A 15,725-nucleotide genomic window follows, 5' to 3' on the forward strand; every position below is an offset into this window, starting at 1 on the left:
CGCAGAGCTGCCAGCTCTACATCATCTGCATGTTTCACAGTCACGGTTGATGATGAGAGACAATCATCTCTAAACATTAATCTGAAAATCTGCTTTTATTTTGTATTCCTGATTTTAATGTGACAGTACATAAAATGCATTTAGTTGATTCTATGACCTCTATATTATAATGCTGTATTAATATTTTTCTACTTTTTTTTTTTACATTGCAGGGGCTCAATATCATCTTTAATGTTGCCTTGGCTCTGCTTAAGGTTTGTAGCTCAATTCATTCATGAACACTTCTCTTGTTTTAAAGGAACTGATTTTTTTTTTTAACCACCTAAATGCAAAGTTGCATCTATCAACCATTAGTCATGGGAATATGTAATACTCAATACAGTGATATAATGATGCTTTTGTTTAATTGAACTGCATCAGTTTCATTTGGTATCTGTCACCACCTCGTGTCCGGTTATCGGAGCTACAGCTGATAGTTAGGGGCTATTTGTGTTCTTTTCTTTCCTTTTTTGCACTTTTAATTATACCAAGGGGACATTAGTATACTCTTAACTTCCTTTTTTTAAAGAACACTTATTGGGTCATTTGATTGCCTCAGCAAGCAATATGTACCTCATTGATCACCTCACAGTTGCTAGCGTGCACATTTTGGGGTCTGTACATTATTGTGGAAAAAAAACAATAGTATAGGTAGACAAAAACAAAAGCCACAACTTTATATAAGTGTACGTACGCTGTTTTTCTGAACCCCTTTGCATTTGTCTTAGTGGTGTGGAATTCCTGTTTGTTGTGCTACAAGATCTCCTTGAGGTTGCTTGTATCGATTCGTTCAGCACAGTCATCTTGCATGTGGATGCTTCATTGTGCTCTGTCGTCAATCATCTCTGCTAATGCATTGTAGGCGTGTTAAAAGCAATGGAGATCAAGCCATGCGCTGTCATATTGAACCTTTTCTCGCTATCTGATGTCAATTAATTCTTGAAGAACGCATTTGTTATTTAGGATAATGAGTGTGTGCTCATAAATTGCAATCTTTTTCCTCATGTACACTGTTTTATTGCACATATGGTTGTTGGACATTGTCCAAAATATTCAAAATCCTTTTTTTTAAATCTAAAATCTTAAGTGTTTTCGGGAATTCTGATGGGCTCAATAAATAGACCCTTCCTAGTTTCAATTAAATAGATTTTCAGTGAGAGCCTAATTGAAAATGAATTTATTAAACTTTATTATAATTAAATTAAACATTTGACCATCTCAATTTGAGGAAAATGAATTTCGATACAGGAATGCAAGAAGGTTCATTTATCCACAAATAATTCTCAATTATTTTCAACTATAATTCGCATACCATTAAAAAGAATAGAGCTGCGCAGCTCAACACACAATTGCATTAAAAATAAATAGAAACTTCTATATTCCACGTATACCATTTTTCTAATACACTTTTTACATAATCATAATAAAACCATTTGAAATTTCTGTTCAATAGCTCAGCAATAATATTTTCTGTACCAGAAAGATGCATACAAAGTGGATGCATTACTGAAGATGGGAAACAAATGAGGATGTGAGGTGTGTGAAACAAGCTTCCGTTCACAGCCTCCAATTGGCCAACTATGACGACATTCTATCCCCAGAACCCCCTCCATCCCGTTCTCCTCCACTCTCATCCCCCTCCCGCCATCTGGGTCCACCTCCCTCCCTTTCCTGCTTTACACTCATCACCCACATCCCTCTTCACTCCCAGAATGTAAGGTGTACTGTTAGCTCTCTGAACGTGCAGGAATTAAGCTTTTTGTTTTCCCGACATTCTTTTCTTCTTTACCAATACACATGCCCGTGTGTGTGTTTTAATTCTATTTTTATATTTTGAACCGCAGCTTCTACCTCCACTTCTTTAGTCATGTGTTGGAAATATATTCGTTTGCCGCACGCTACCTCGGACTACATACTGGATGGCAATAGAGATGCCCAGCAAGCTGCTAGCCAATAGCGGTTAGCATCACAAGAGAGAGGGACAGTGGTCTGGAAAACAGTGTGTGTTTTGATGGGGTTTTTTTCCCCTCTTGATTTGCCTCGCCCCAGTTGCTGACCAGAACAATTGCTCAGGGTGGCACAAGCCTATTCACGACTCACAGATGCATCCATTTTAGCCTGTGTTGTTGAGAATCAAGTGGTTTTCCATTTAAAGAAGCCGCCTTCCATCTACACGATCTTCTGACTGCTACAGATCTGCTAATGATCTGTTTTCTGGAACTGTATTTATTTTACTTAGATGATCTCTCTCTAAAGAAGTGCCACAATATCATGCTTCTTCCTTGAAAGGATTCCGATTTTTACATTTTTTGCTGATTTTCCATTTTGAAGAAATTGAACTTTAAAATTCCAACAGAGTCTAGAGCATTTTCAGCTTTTCCGTCATATTTGCTCAAAAGGCTTCCCCCCTGTTTGAAGTCTGCTAAAGGAAAAAAATAAACAAGAAAAAGGTGGACTACTTGCTCATCACTGCCATTTGTTGGAGCAGAACCCACGTGTTGAGCCTTCTTTGTTGCTTAGCAACGACACACTGGATTGCCATTACTAGTGCAGCAAGTTAAGAGCGCTTTGCAGGTAGAAGACATTAAGGCGTTATGCAACAAACAGCAGCATCCCTTGCTAAGTTTTGGACTGGAACAATCACACAACGAGTGGTCACTTCTGGGCTCTGACGGCGGTGGGATGAAGACTCAGTCTTCTTATTCCTATTATTAGTAATAATAATAAGGCTGTGACAGTGGATGTGTTCATACTGTCTTCTGACCTAATAGAGTCTTCATCAAACAGTCTGTATTGCCACCAATTTACTTGCCCCTCCCACTTCTCAAGACCAAGTGTGGAATTTCTAACGACACGCTGGAGTCATACGCCACCTTAACCCCAAAGAGGGATAGCCCCTCTCCCTTGCCCTCTCCGACCCCACCGCTATCTCCTCTACCATCCCCTTTGCCCTCTCCGCCTCCTCTTTCAAACCTGAGACCTCCTCTGCAACTTCCAGCAGTGCGAAGGGCAGTGGAGGATGGCGACGCAACGGCAGAAGAAAATGGCCAAAGCAGTCAGGCCACAGCGGATTCCTTTTGCAAAGTGATGGATCTCCTTGGAATGGGACATCGCCTCTTTGTCCCCAAGCTGCTGGCGGTGAGAGTGGGCAATGTTCATAGTTGGGAAGCAATAGGGAAATGGACTTTTGCATTAGTGCAGTCGACATCTCTGCGTCCACCTTATATTGTAATATAGTATGTATCTGATTCCAAAACTAATATGTTGTAAGTCTGGTTGTTGGAATGTGTCCTTTAAAGTTAGTTGTCTAAGATAGGCACACGCTAGATATAGTGTTCCCCCACAAGATGGTGGTACTGATGTGTTTCATTTGGCACTTGCCATATTGTTATCATTATTTCAAATAACTTTATACTCCTAAGACCCAGACTCTTGCAAGGCATGCATTTTTATTTTCTCTTTGATATTTAGGCAAATGAGTGTAAAAACAAAGAATTATCTTTTTACATGATGTCGTTTTTGAGAAAAAGGATCATTATGACATCATAAGTGGACGCTTGGCCCATGTAGTCCAAAATTTAACATTGTAGTCTTTGACAACCAAAAATGTGATGTCCACAAATGTGGACGCCAGGTCATAGGAGGTTAAAAATTAATATAATCCAAATGAAAACAAAATACAAATACAGGCATAAATAATACTCTAAAGGTGTTGTTTTTTTCATAGTGTTTTTTTACTCATTCCACGACATTGACAGCGATCGATGTTGAATCCATTTTGGCTTCAAGGGGCAGAGGAACAGTCCATTCGCCCCTCCCCGATAAAATAGAATGGACTTCTAATGCTGTCATTGGCAGCCAGCGGGAGTTCCACGTAAGGTTAAAAATATCATAATTTGTGCATGAAAAGGTTAAGTTTGATTTTTCAACCATTGCACATTACATTGTTATTGATTGTCCATGTGCTAGTGTGATCTTAATTGCATTTTATTTGTTTCTTGTATTATTAGTTTGAGATTGCCATGCCAATATAGTGTTTTAAATTCTTACATTTACTAATCTTCATGAAGCGTCTTAAGTATTGGGTTTTTTTTCTGGTAGGTCTAAATTCTTCAAATTGTAAAATGGTTTTAAAAAGCTTTATATGTAACCTGTAGGAAACCTACTCTAAATGATATGATTATTTTTTTGTCACGTTCAGAGATCACCGATGTCAGCTATTTAGCTCAATATTGCTATTTTCCATTAGGAACTTATCTTTAAAATCATCAACGAAACGTGAAGAGCACCTGGGAAATGGCAGCACGCTAAATATGCTCTTGCCCGCCTCCTCCACATTCTAACATTAAATTGAAAACTGTTCATGAAGCTCACTTTTCATAGTAAGTAGGTGATGGTTTGCTTAGCTGACAGTTGGACAGTTACACTGGTGATAATGTTACGTAAGATGTGTGAATGTATGCCAGTAAAACCCTCCACCTCTGAGCTTTCCAAAGAGGGTGCTCTCGATGCAGTTAGCTCCCAGGGCACAAAGTGGTTGGAAATCTGGGCTTTCCTGCATTAACCTACTTCAGTTTGCAACCAGACTCATGATACGAAGAAGCAAATTGATGGATGGAATTTCACCCAGTGGAGTGAGGTTTTCCTTACAGAGGAATAAAATCCAAGGTTTTTATTTATTAATTTGTTTATTTTTGCTAATGCTGATTATTGGAAGTTATTAAATCCCTCAACTTTGACTAAAGCACTGAAGCAAGCAAAGGCATAGATGGAAGTAAAGTACACCAATGTGATTCATATCAGTCCACATTGATATCGATATTGCAATATTTTAAAATTTACCTTGCCAGGATGTGACTCATTATATTTTTATATTACTTATGTTTTTTTTTTTTTACTGGGAAAACGCACTTTGTGGAGTAGCACCACCAATTTCGTCATATGCAGCTGTGTATGATGACAATAAAGGCTTTTGATTTTTGATTTGATTGATTCTATTCAAAGAAAATGACCAGTAGCTCGGTGAAATTTTACAAAAACCTACCGTTCCCTGTGAATTCAAGGTTTCCATATTGGGGGGGGAATGTTGATGTTTTTTTCACCTATCGAACCTATAGAAGTAGTCAGCTTTTACACTTGGTGAAATTATTGTCATTTATAATGTTAAGGGTTAATTTACATTGAAGTTAAATACATAAGTAAATGGTACTAAAATTCAATAAAAATTGGCTTAATTAACATTTGCGCTTCTATCTCCACCTGACCCCACTCGTTTCTCCGCAGACTTCGAAAGAGGACCTCTTGCAAGCAGACTTTGAAGGAGCGCTCAAGTTCTTCAGAGTTCAACTCCCTAAACGTTACAGAGCTGCAGAGAATGCAAGAAGACTGATGGAACAAGCTTGCAACATAAAGGTTTGGCAGAATTCTAAACGTGTGCAAAAACCACTTGTTTGTTAACCAAGCAATGACTTCAGCCTGGAATGTGTTTAACTATTAACAAGGAATATAAGGGTTACACCCTTATTAATTTCAAAGCGATTCAGCACTGTTGCGTATTCATTCACGTGCCTGGTACAATCTGATTCATGAGAAGCTCAACAAGTTATATCCAGTTTGTTTTTGACACTACAATTACTGTAGATCTTCAAGAAAACAAGTTAGTTTGCTGTTTGTGCGGAATTTTGTTCATTTTCTCAGTTTATTAGTATATGTTGAGGAATAGCATTCATCGTTACTGACTTTGTTGCAGTTTTATCAGCTAGCGGCTTGCATGGATAGTGGTTAGAATGGTTTCTCATTGATTTTTCTCTTTGACCCTCACACAAACACAAACCTTATCATCATCATTCTCCTGGCTTTTAGAACACTTTTGGCATTTAGGGAATTTGCTGAGGTCACTTGAGACCCAAACTGCTACACAGTGAAATACATTTAATTTTGTCCTTGTACGTGTGTGTGCATTTGTGCGTGTACATGCGTGTGTGTGCGTGTGTGTGTGTGTAAGAGACGGGCATGACAGATATCTTGTTAGGGAAAGATATAGAATAGATAACCCCACCGCATTTCTTGTCTTTTATCCAAAGGCAAAGGTGATTTACTAAAATGTTTGGGTTACTTGTTTATATGTTGGGAAACGTCCGTTTTGGGCGTGCTTCTAGAAAGGTCAAGTTTATTGCTGCTAAAGATTCATTTTCATCTCCTATGCAATAGAGTACTGGGAGTCCTTGCGTTACCAGCGACTTCCATTCCTACACTGGCGTTGTAACTCCAATTTCCACGTAATTCGGATTGCACTGTTAAAGTAGATATTTACAACACACAAAGTAAAAAATAGCAAAAATATTTTACAGAGTTATTACATGTGCATTCGCACCGACTTTTGTCGACATAAGGTCTGTTTGAATACAACATTGCTTTTGGTGTAATAATAGTAAATGTAAGATTGAAATAGTTGTAATGTGAACTGTGAATTGTTTGGGTTTTACGGACTTTTGGTCAATACAAAAATGTTTTGTTGTCAGGTTTCCCGTGAGCAAGGCGTTTTCAGGCTACGCTGAGAAGTGTCTCCCTTTTTCCGATCTTTTTATGATGTTTTACTTCGTTTCCATGATCATTGCTTTCCTGTTGGCTGGACCAACATCGCTAGAAGACATGGCTTTCTTCTTTGGGGCCATAATGTGACAAAAGAAAGGATAAATAGCAAAGATAATCTTGGCCCAAAAACAAACAAGCACTACGCAATAGCTAAGCACAAACACTGGTGGATTCGAAGGTGAATGAGGCACGGGTGTCGTAAAGTAAAAAATTCATGGGTCGAGGACTTCGTAACCCGAGGACTCCCTGTTTCGAGCAACATCCATCTCATTCTTTCCTTTAACATTTAACTTCCACTCCCAAAAGAAAACATTATTAAACATTTTATGTTACTAGCTAGCGAGAACACTCTTGTATCCTTCGTTTCACGTCCATACTTTGTGAGCTTGAGTTATTTCAAAGCATTGTTGTGTAATACGAAGCACTAATTAGCCGCTGGAAACCTTCTTTTGTTCCAGGTAAAACCTGTTGTCCAACCTTTTACTTTAAAAAATAGATTTGGGGGTGATAACGCTGTATCTGGTTTGTCAAGGTGCATTTTTGTAAGCTTCTATCCCTCTCTACTTTTGGACAAGTCACACTTGCACTTGTGAAATAAATTATTTCCTGTGGGCAATTCTATAGCAAGTTGTTAGGAGACATCCATTTTTATGTGACAAATGACAAGAAAGATCAGAGAGAAGGTGTATTTATGTGGTGATGGAACAATGAGTGTTAGAAAGGGGGACATAGGTTGACATTGAAAAGTTTAATACAATGTGGCAATCCCTAAGAGACAAGGTAATGAAGTCGATTAAGATTAATTACCCCACTGTTCCAACGATCTGTTTTTCCATTGAGGAAAATGCGTGTGGAGTTAATACGTTGTTTGTTTGTGAAAAAAAAAAAACCCTTAAGGATTCCACTGTATTTTCAAGAAAACTCTTGGCAACCTTACCATGTCTAAAACCTTTTCTCTCTTCAGGACCCAATCTTTTTATGTTTTTCTCTGCCAACGTATAAAGCGGATCAGCATAACCCTGTAAGCTGCTTAAAATAGCGAACACATTCCTTACCACCCTGGCTTGATCAGAACGAGGAGTATACTGGCTTAGTTTTTTTTGGGAGGATTACTGCAAGAATCTGAATTTCTCAGCATCTTAGGCATCTTTTGGACTGAAGCTCAGGCAGTGACTTATGTTTCAAAAGTTACATACTTAAGGGTTGGTGACTGGGAACCGATAAATTTGCTACTGGTTCTGAAACAACACGTGGTAACTGTAACAAATACATTCCAACATTTTGGTGCGTTAGTTGTATTTTTTTTTTAAATCAGCTTGCTTGCAAGCAACAAGCGTGACCTCAATGACGCTATTTACAAGCTACTGAGTCAGACAGCGTAACGTCAGTGGCGCTAGTATATTTACAAGCTACAGAGTCAGACGACATATATTTGTGTGTGTGTGTGTATGTGCATATATTATACATATATTGCTCTGTTTTCAGTTATGTTGAAGATAGAATACATTTCTTTTATTATTCCAGCTCAACAGAGAATACCTACTTTACCGTATTTTCATGACTATACGGCGCATCGTATTTTTAGCCGCAGTGTCAGTAACGAGTGCTATTTCTGTGTTTTACACACACAAGGGACGCACCGTTTTTATAGACGCAGCCAGGCATGGCAAAACATACACCAGCTTAAACATACACGCTACACCCACACACTAAAAACACGTTTTTAAAAAGGCAACGGAAGCAAAACTGAGTTCGGTTGTACTTTATTTAGCCATTTTACAATGTACTAATTTTCTGTGTCCGAATTGAACAAATGTCCAAATGAGTCATCGAAAACGCTGAGTTTTATACGTTCGTCCAGGCGGCCACAATCCATTCGCAAATAGTAGCTAGCTAGTAGCTAGCGTAACTATTCCAGCGCTGCCTTCCACGCTTCGTAAAGCTGTGTTGATGTCGATGTCCAGGCCACAATCCATTGGGTGTATTGACAAAATAACTATATATCCCAGCAGTCACTGCACAGTACTTTTTCTACGGGGAAAATAGTAGAGTCGGCGGCTGCTTGCCGTAGTTGTGAGAGCTGTAGAGGATGGTGTACCCTATCGACTGATTTATTTTATTTTATCGTGAAAACAATTTTAGTATTGGTCCATATATAAAGCGCACTGGATTATAAGGTGCCCTGTCTATTTTGGAGAAAATTTAAGACTTATGTGCGCCTTATAGTCGTGAAAATACGGTAATTTGTATTTAAGTGGTGTCACTTTTGTAAGATACTGTAGGTACTTGTTAGTATCAATTCTTAATATTATTTGAAAGATTTATCCTAAATTGTGATGAATTTGACACTGTAAAGTAGGTGGTAGGTTTTTTTGGGGGGGGGGATGTATTTGAGGACTATAGTGTGTTTTTTGGGGGGGTGTATTTGAGGACGATTGTGTGTGTTTTTTTTGTTGTTGTTAGAATCAGTTCAAGAACTGTTGAAGCACTGGAACGGTTTTAAAAACTACTAAGTAGTAAACAATATCAAGTAAAACTCATTCATTACACAACCCTATTCACATGTACTGAATCTTTTGGAATGCTGATTAATCTTTTACTCAAAATACGGACAACGACTATTTTCAGAGTCGTGCTGATTTAAATTTTTGTTTTGAAATTGTTCTGATGGGTTAATAAACATTTATTAATTATGTATTTGTTTATCACACACCAAAATAATGTACATTCTATTCTGTAACATCCTAAAAGCAATGTCCAGTCAACGTAATTATTAAATTGTTTTGTAAGGCGAAAGTAAAGACTTTTGTGAATAAGCCTCCCAAGGTTACATAAATGAAAAACAATACAACAAAATGTGTATATGTAAGAAGGCTTTAAAAATAAAGAAAGCTTCGCCTGGTAATGCTGAAATTCTGGGGAATGGCTCATATCACTTCCACCAGCAGAGCATACCAATTGTTCCCAAGAGTAAATGGGGGCTTTCCATCCTACGAGCTTTTTTTGGTAGTTTAAAAAACGTCACTACGTTGTTTCGTGCAATTTGGAATCCAGCAAATGTGGATATTAAAAGCATTTTGGTATTGGTCATTTCTAAAATGGAAAACCAATGCACGAAAAATCAGGAAAAGCCACCAACTGCATGCTAAGGCTTGTCTAAGGCTAGGAGCAAGCCAGAAAGCAGGACATGTGGATACCGATTTCAATTTTAGACGCACCTAAAAAATCATGGCAAAAATCCAGACTAAAAAAATTCTGGCTACAACACAGAGATTCACCACTCAAATTTTCTCAACTTTTAGCACGGCGCTTGTTTTCAAATATATATTTCATGTATTTCAAGAAAATCATCCAAATGACTGTACAGTGCCTTTAAAAATTATACAGACGCTCCCCTACTTACGAACATTCAACTTACGAACAACGGTACATACGAACATGTCTGCAAATTGCGTTTAAGTCCAAAAATGTTCGCAAGTCCAATTTTGTATTTCGCGCCTTTTTCGGAGTAGTACTTCTTTTCGCCGCTAATACCGACGCCTGGCGCTGTGAGAGCTCAGCTCACCCAGCATCTACCTTCTTCTTCGTTGCAATGCGGAAGTGCGTGAATGTATCTCCAGTGTGCAAAGAACCTTTTTCATTTGTATCATTAAATATCTCATGCATCCAATATTGAATATGGTTGGTAAAAAGCTAAAGGCTTCTATTGAGGGAGTTGCAAGGAAGAGGCAAGCCATTTCATTTGAAACGAGTGGCAATAATAACGAAGCTTGATGCGCGTGAGAGTGGTGAGCGTTTCACGGGCATTGAATCGTTCGACCGTCAGTACCATTTATAAACAGAAAGATCGAGCAGCAGGACCCAAATATTGAACGTTGCACAAAGTTTGCAAATCAATTGAATGATGCCATACAGTGCTACCGCATCATTTATGATGAAAAAAAGAAGAAAACTGTGCAATTGTCATTAGGTCGCTTCTTTTGGCCAGTTTCTAATACATAAATCTCTCTCTCTCTCTACAGTACTGTACATATTCTCTCCATTCTATTTTTTTTTTTCAGTACAAACCAATGCGTGTTACTTATACAAGCCTTAAACATACAAATGCACTTATATAAACCTTCAATATACTTATATCGGCCTTAAACATAAATTATAATACAAAATATAGCACTGAATCAACTTACAAACAAATTCAACTTATGAACAATCGCTCGGAACCAATTGCGTTCGTAAGTAGGGGAGCGTCTGTAGTTGGCATTTATCACTGTCAATCATTACAGCAACAAAAAAGTTAATTGTTCACAGTAGTTAATTCATTGCAACACCCAGACTAACTAACATGGGATACAGGTTGCACTTGCTTGATGTGTCAGACAATTCAGCTTACCTCTTCAAAAGATGCAGCATTTAATCCATTTTTTTATTTAAAAAATCTGAAACTGGAATTTAATCGGCAATATTTATGTCACAGTGGAGAGAAGACCCGTTGTCAGGTTGTTTTGACATCTAGCACCTATCATGTGTAGAAAGGAACAACAAATAATTTCTCTTGACAACTTCCTTGTCTCTTCTATTTGTGTTAAGAAAGCGTTTGAAAATACTCTGGTGGTATTTGTTTGAAGTAAATACATTTTTCAGACTGCTTAGAAAGAAGAGAAAAAGAGGAGGAATCGGTCAGTGGGAAATAAGAAGGACAAAAGTGGTCATCATTCTTTTGTCATGCACTGCTAGTGTTTCATGGAGTGAATGGGGGGGCGGCTGAGAAACAAACAGGTGTGTTGTACTGTTCCCTCACTTCCCCCGCCACCCTCCGCTCAGTGGGCAGGGCTCCACTCCTGAGACTCTTGAAAGCAACCAGTCGCCTCCTCTTTTATCAGAGAGAAGCAAAAGCTGTCAGCCGCACTCCTCTCTAGTCGCTCTCTGACGCGTTCTTCCTCATCTTCGCTCATTTCAACCGCTTCCTCCTCGCTGCCGCTTACAAACGAGCAGGAAGCAAGATGATGCAGGAGGTGTCCATCGTGGTGGCTTACGACGCTCATGTTGTCGAGCGGCCGGGTGAAGATACCCTGGCCCGTTTGGTTGCCCACTCCAGACCTGTCAAAGCTCCTCGGCCTGTGGTATGTTTGCTCTCTACCGATTCTACTTGGCTTCATTCACTTTTAATTGCTCTCCAATTGCATTTCCACTGTTCATAAGAATTCTAGGCCAAAAGGGAAACAGTTGTTTATCTATCTGGTTGTGTGTCGGCTGTAGTTTGCAGTGGCAAAGCTATGACAGTGAGTCCTATTCGAAAGGGAAGTTTGTTTCAATTACAATTAATTACATATGAATTGGAATCAATGGAGGCCTTGTACGTGCATGTGTGTGTACGTGGGAGCTGGTTTGTTTGCCTCACGTGGCTAATTGAATTCCATGCCCTAGTTTTTCCGGGATGTCCACTTGCCTTTGTCCTTATTTCAATATTCAAACTATTCTGGACTGCCACAGGGCCGAGGCCTCATCACCATATGTACACGCACGCGGACCCGTGCCAGCGCACACAACTTTAGGATAAATAAAAACCAGTATGGCACCACTGCTACAGCATGTGATCTCATCTTAGTGATTTGGGACTCACTCCATTTTCAGTTGGAAGAATCCAGGTCATCTCAAAGTGAGCCTGGGACCATCAAACACAACATATAGAGAATCCCTTTTCCACAGTCTTGATCCATTTTTAATAGATATCGCAGTAGTGTGAGAGTGGCCAGTTCTAGGACTCGTTTATTTAACGGTAACGCAAGAATGAGTTTCAATGCTTACACCAGCAGTTGCTATATCACTCTATCGAAACTGGGGGGTGCGTGGGAAGCCCTATCAACCTGACGTCACATCCGTTCCTAATGTAGCGATGTACATGAAAATAAACCAGGGGGAGTCATTTAGGGACACACTAGACTAGGCACAAATATTCTAAAATCGGATATCTATCAAATTGTACAATATTGCTCCAGGAATCATTTATGGTTTTTCAGCTGACCACTGAAGGTACGCATTAAACAGAGACTACCGTTTTTGGGGGGGCTTTTTTTTTTACTATAAGCTGGTATTGACCCTAAACTATGTGGTAAGCCATAGTAGTTGGATGTCAGCTTTAGTAGTTTGTCTCCAAAAAGTTTAGTGGATATCCGCCTTTACATGAAACTCATCTACTTTGGTTACTAAGTTCTACTTGTGACTGGATCTACTGGATCAAACTACCATTGGACAAAAAAAACGGATGTAAACCGAAGTAAATTGTTTACTTTCTTTGGTAAGAGCACTTTTTCAGTGGGTATAAGATGATACGTTGACAAGTTGCTAGAGCAACACCAGCAAGAGCCCGCGATAGGATACCCTGATAACCCAAACTTTGAACTTGTGAATTAGACTACTACTGCATTGGTCCAAAATGTATGTCATTCATTCAGCCAGGTATTTTTTATTTTATTAAAAAAAATGCTCTCAACACAACGAAAAGTGATGTGTTTTGTTTTAAATCCTCAGTTGCAAATAGTGACTTTAGATGATGTAAAAACATCTCCACCTCTTTTTCCACAGCTATACTCGGCTCTACTTGCTGCTTTTTTTGGAAGTCTGTCTTGCACTTTAAAGTCGCATCGCTTCAGCAATCATGAGAAACTAAAACGAAAAAAAACACTGGGCTGAATCAGTCAGAAAAAGACATTCTTCGCATGTGTGTAGGCCATGAAGGGAAAACAGAGTAGCACGAAAACAAACACTGCAACAAAACACCAGTGTAAGATAAGATTCTCCTGTATTCATTGGTATAATTTCTTTGCTATCTATACTAACATCTTACATACTGATGACAAAATTCTTTGCTCAAGCTCAAGTGGTGTATTAATATGTGCATGTACTGTTTGGGTCACTGTGAGATTTGTCAAGCACATTGGAGACTGTGATATTTAAAAATATATATATATTTATATTATAAAACGGAGTGTCCAAACTATTCCAGAAAGGCCCACAGTTACTGTAAATGTTCATTCCAACTGGTCTGGTGTTTTACCAGTGTCATAAGTCGATTACAGTCAACTGATGCTTATTTCAGCAGATACCTCATTTGTTTACTTGTCTATGCTGTATTGGTTGGAAGAAAGCCCTTGAGGACAAGTTTGGACATCCCTGCTGTTAATCATGTATAGGTGTAGATAGAAATGTTAGATATAGTGTCTTATTTGAATGAATTTTGAGTCAACCCAATGAAATTACATAATGAACAGATCAATTCCATTTCCAGTTCTGAGCTCAGCTCTGAACATTTGCTGTACAAGAAACACCCTCAATAACAACATAACTTGTTGTGGAGGTGAGGCAGATGCTTAGCACAAAAAATGGGCACGAAGCAACAACCTACTTTCAGAAATAGACCAATTTTTTTTCTGCAGGCTTGATGTTCCTTTGTGTGCACCTGTGAGAGAAAGTTTGTATTTTGTCAACGTACAAATACTCTACCCATCCCTTTGTCTATCAGCAGCTTTGAAAACATACATTTCCGATGGTCCATTCAAATGTTATTCATAGAGAAGATCATAAAGGCTTAGTTGGCTGTCATATATAATGGAGATTTCTCCTGAAAAAATATTTGATGATGATGATTATTAATGACTTTAAAATTTTGATGGGTTCATCAAATAATCATGACATAGCTACTCGAATCATGTACTCATTTTTACTACTGTATTAGTATTACTACACTTTCAGCTTTCTCTTTCTCGTGTGTTTTGACCCTCTTTTAAATATTTATGATACAATATGCAATATTCCCTCTCTTTGTTACCTTGTTAGGCTTCTTAACCCATGAAAATTTGGTTAAAAAATATTTTTCTTGTGCTCATTGAGGGATTTTCCTATGATGGCATACTCCTTTTAAATATTAATCATGTTTTTTGTATCACTATTCCCGCTGTTATTGTCTGTTCTCTCTGTCTGTCCCACATAACCACGTCTATCCAGTTCCTTTCTCTGAATATTCAACAAAAGATATCAACTCTAACACCAAAATGCAAGGTGGCTCATTAAAACTGCTCACCCTATAAAGACTGTGAAGCAGCTCAACGGAACTGATTGAAAATTAGGGAATTATCATAAATTAATTAACAGATTAATGTTGTAAGTTGTGGGCCCACTGTACTCTTCTGCAAGTCCACACAGTTGATCTGGACATCTTTTTGTCTTTAATGTTTTTTAATGACTACAACATGCAGAGAAACATCCAATTCAATTAGAAGCTCAACTCATTTTGGATTGTCTAAAAAAATAGAAGCGCCTTTTTCTGAGATATCATGTTAACCACTGAGCCGTTGCGGTATCTTCATGTGATATTACATAATATGTGATCTTGGTTTTTGCCAATTCATTTCCCTTAACCTTTATATGTGAGCTAAAAGCTAGATGCATTATTTGTTTGTAGTTGTGTGAATGTGTATGTGCTATTTCCACTTAAAACTTCAAGTCCACCTGCATAGTTTGCAGGTATATATGTAGTGCACAGTAAAACAATCTTTTGACTTGATAACACAAACAACACAAGTTGGCAGAGGAAGAGTGCAGGACCACAATCCCCAGATGTGACTGTTGGCACTATGGCAGTTTCGTTTCCACACAAGGGAGATCAAATTACCGCCCACTTGAAACACGCATGTAGAAACAGCTCAATTTTAGGTCAATCTATAGGGTTGTCTCAAATGCTTCCTGGGTGATTTTGGTGAAACGGCTCGGTTCAGTTCAAATAATGACATATACAGGTTTATATGTTCCATATTTTCCAGACTATAAGTCAGACTTTTTTCATACTTTGGCTGGGATTGCGACTAATCCTCAGGTGCGACTTATATAGTATGCGTATCTAACATAAAATCCTATCATAATTTAATATTGTATTCAAACCTATCCACTACTTAAGCATGTTCTAACATTACCTTGAATGGCTTCTGGTAGTAAGCTTTGAAGATATTTTGCAAAATTCAAGACTAGAAACTGCAGCACAAACTGTTGCTTGCGGTGATATTTGAACATTGCCACAAGCAACAGTCAGTGGTATCAGT

The 15,725-nt window shown here is 38.4% G+C and overlaps 1 protein-coding gene across 9 annotated transcripts in view; it reads left to right on the forward strand.

The window, feature by feature from the left end:
* rabgap1l (RAB GTPase activating protein 1-like) overlaps positions 1-15,725 on the forward strand; it is a 94,216-nt gene that overhangs the window by 58,985 nt on the left and 19,506 nt on the right. For 7 of the 9 annotated variants that reach the window (XR_013301211.1, XR_013301214.1, XR_013301215.1 and 4 more), the window contains exons 18-19: positions 213-254; positions 5,323-5,451. Coding sequence is in view for 1 of the 9 variants with exons in the window: in XM_077606529.1 (XP_077462655.1) it covers positions 213-254; positions 5,323-5,451 (171 nt within the window). In the remaining 8 variants the exon portion in view is untranslated. Of the gene's footprint in view, positions 1-212; positions 255-2,976; positions 3,178-5,322; positions 5,452-11,499; positions 11,754-15,725 lie in introns of those variants that run through there. The other 2 variants (XR_013301217.1, XR_013301218.1) reach the window with 2 other exon arrangements.

The sequence above is a fragment of the Stigmatopora argus genome, chromosome 8 (assembly GCF_051989625.1).
Source record: "Stigmatopora argus isolate UIUO_Sarg chromosome 8, RoL_Sarg_1.0, whole genome shotgun sequence".
Classification (NCBI taxonomy): Eukaryota; Metazoa; Chordata; class Actinopteri; order Syngnathiformes; family Syngnathidae; genus Stigmatopora; species Stigmatopora argus.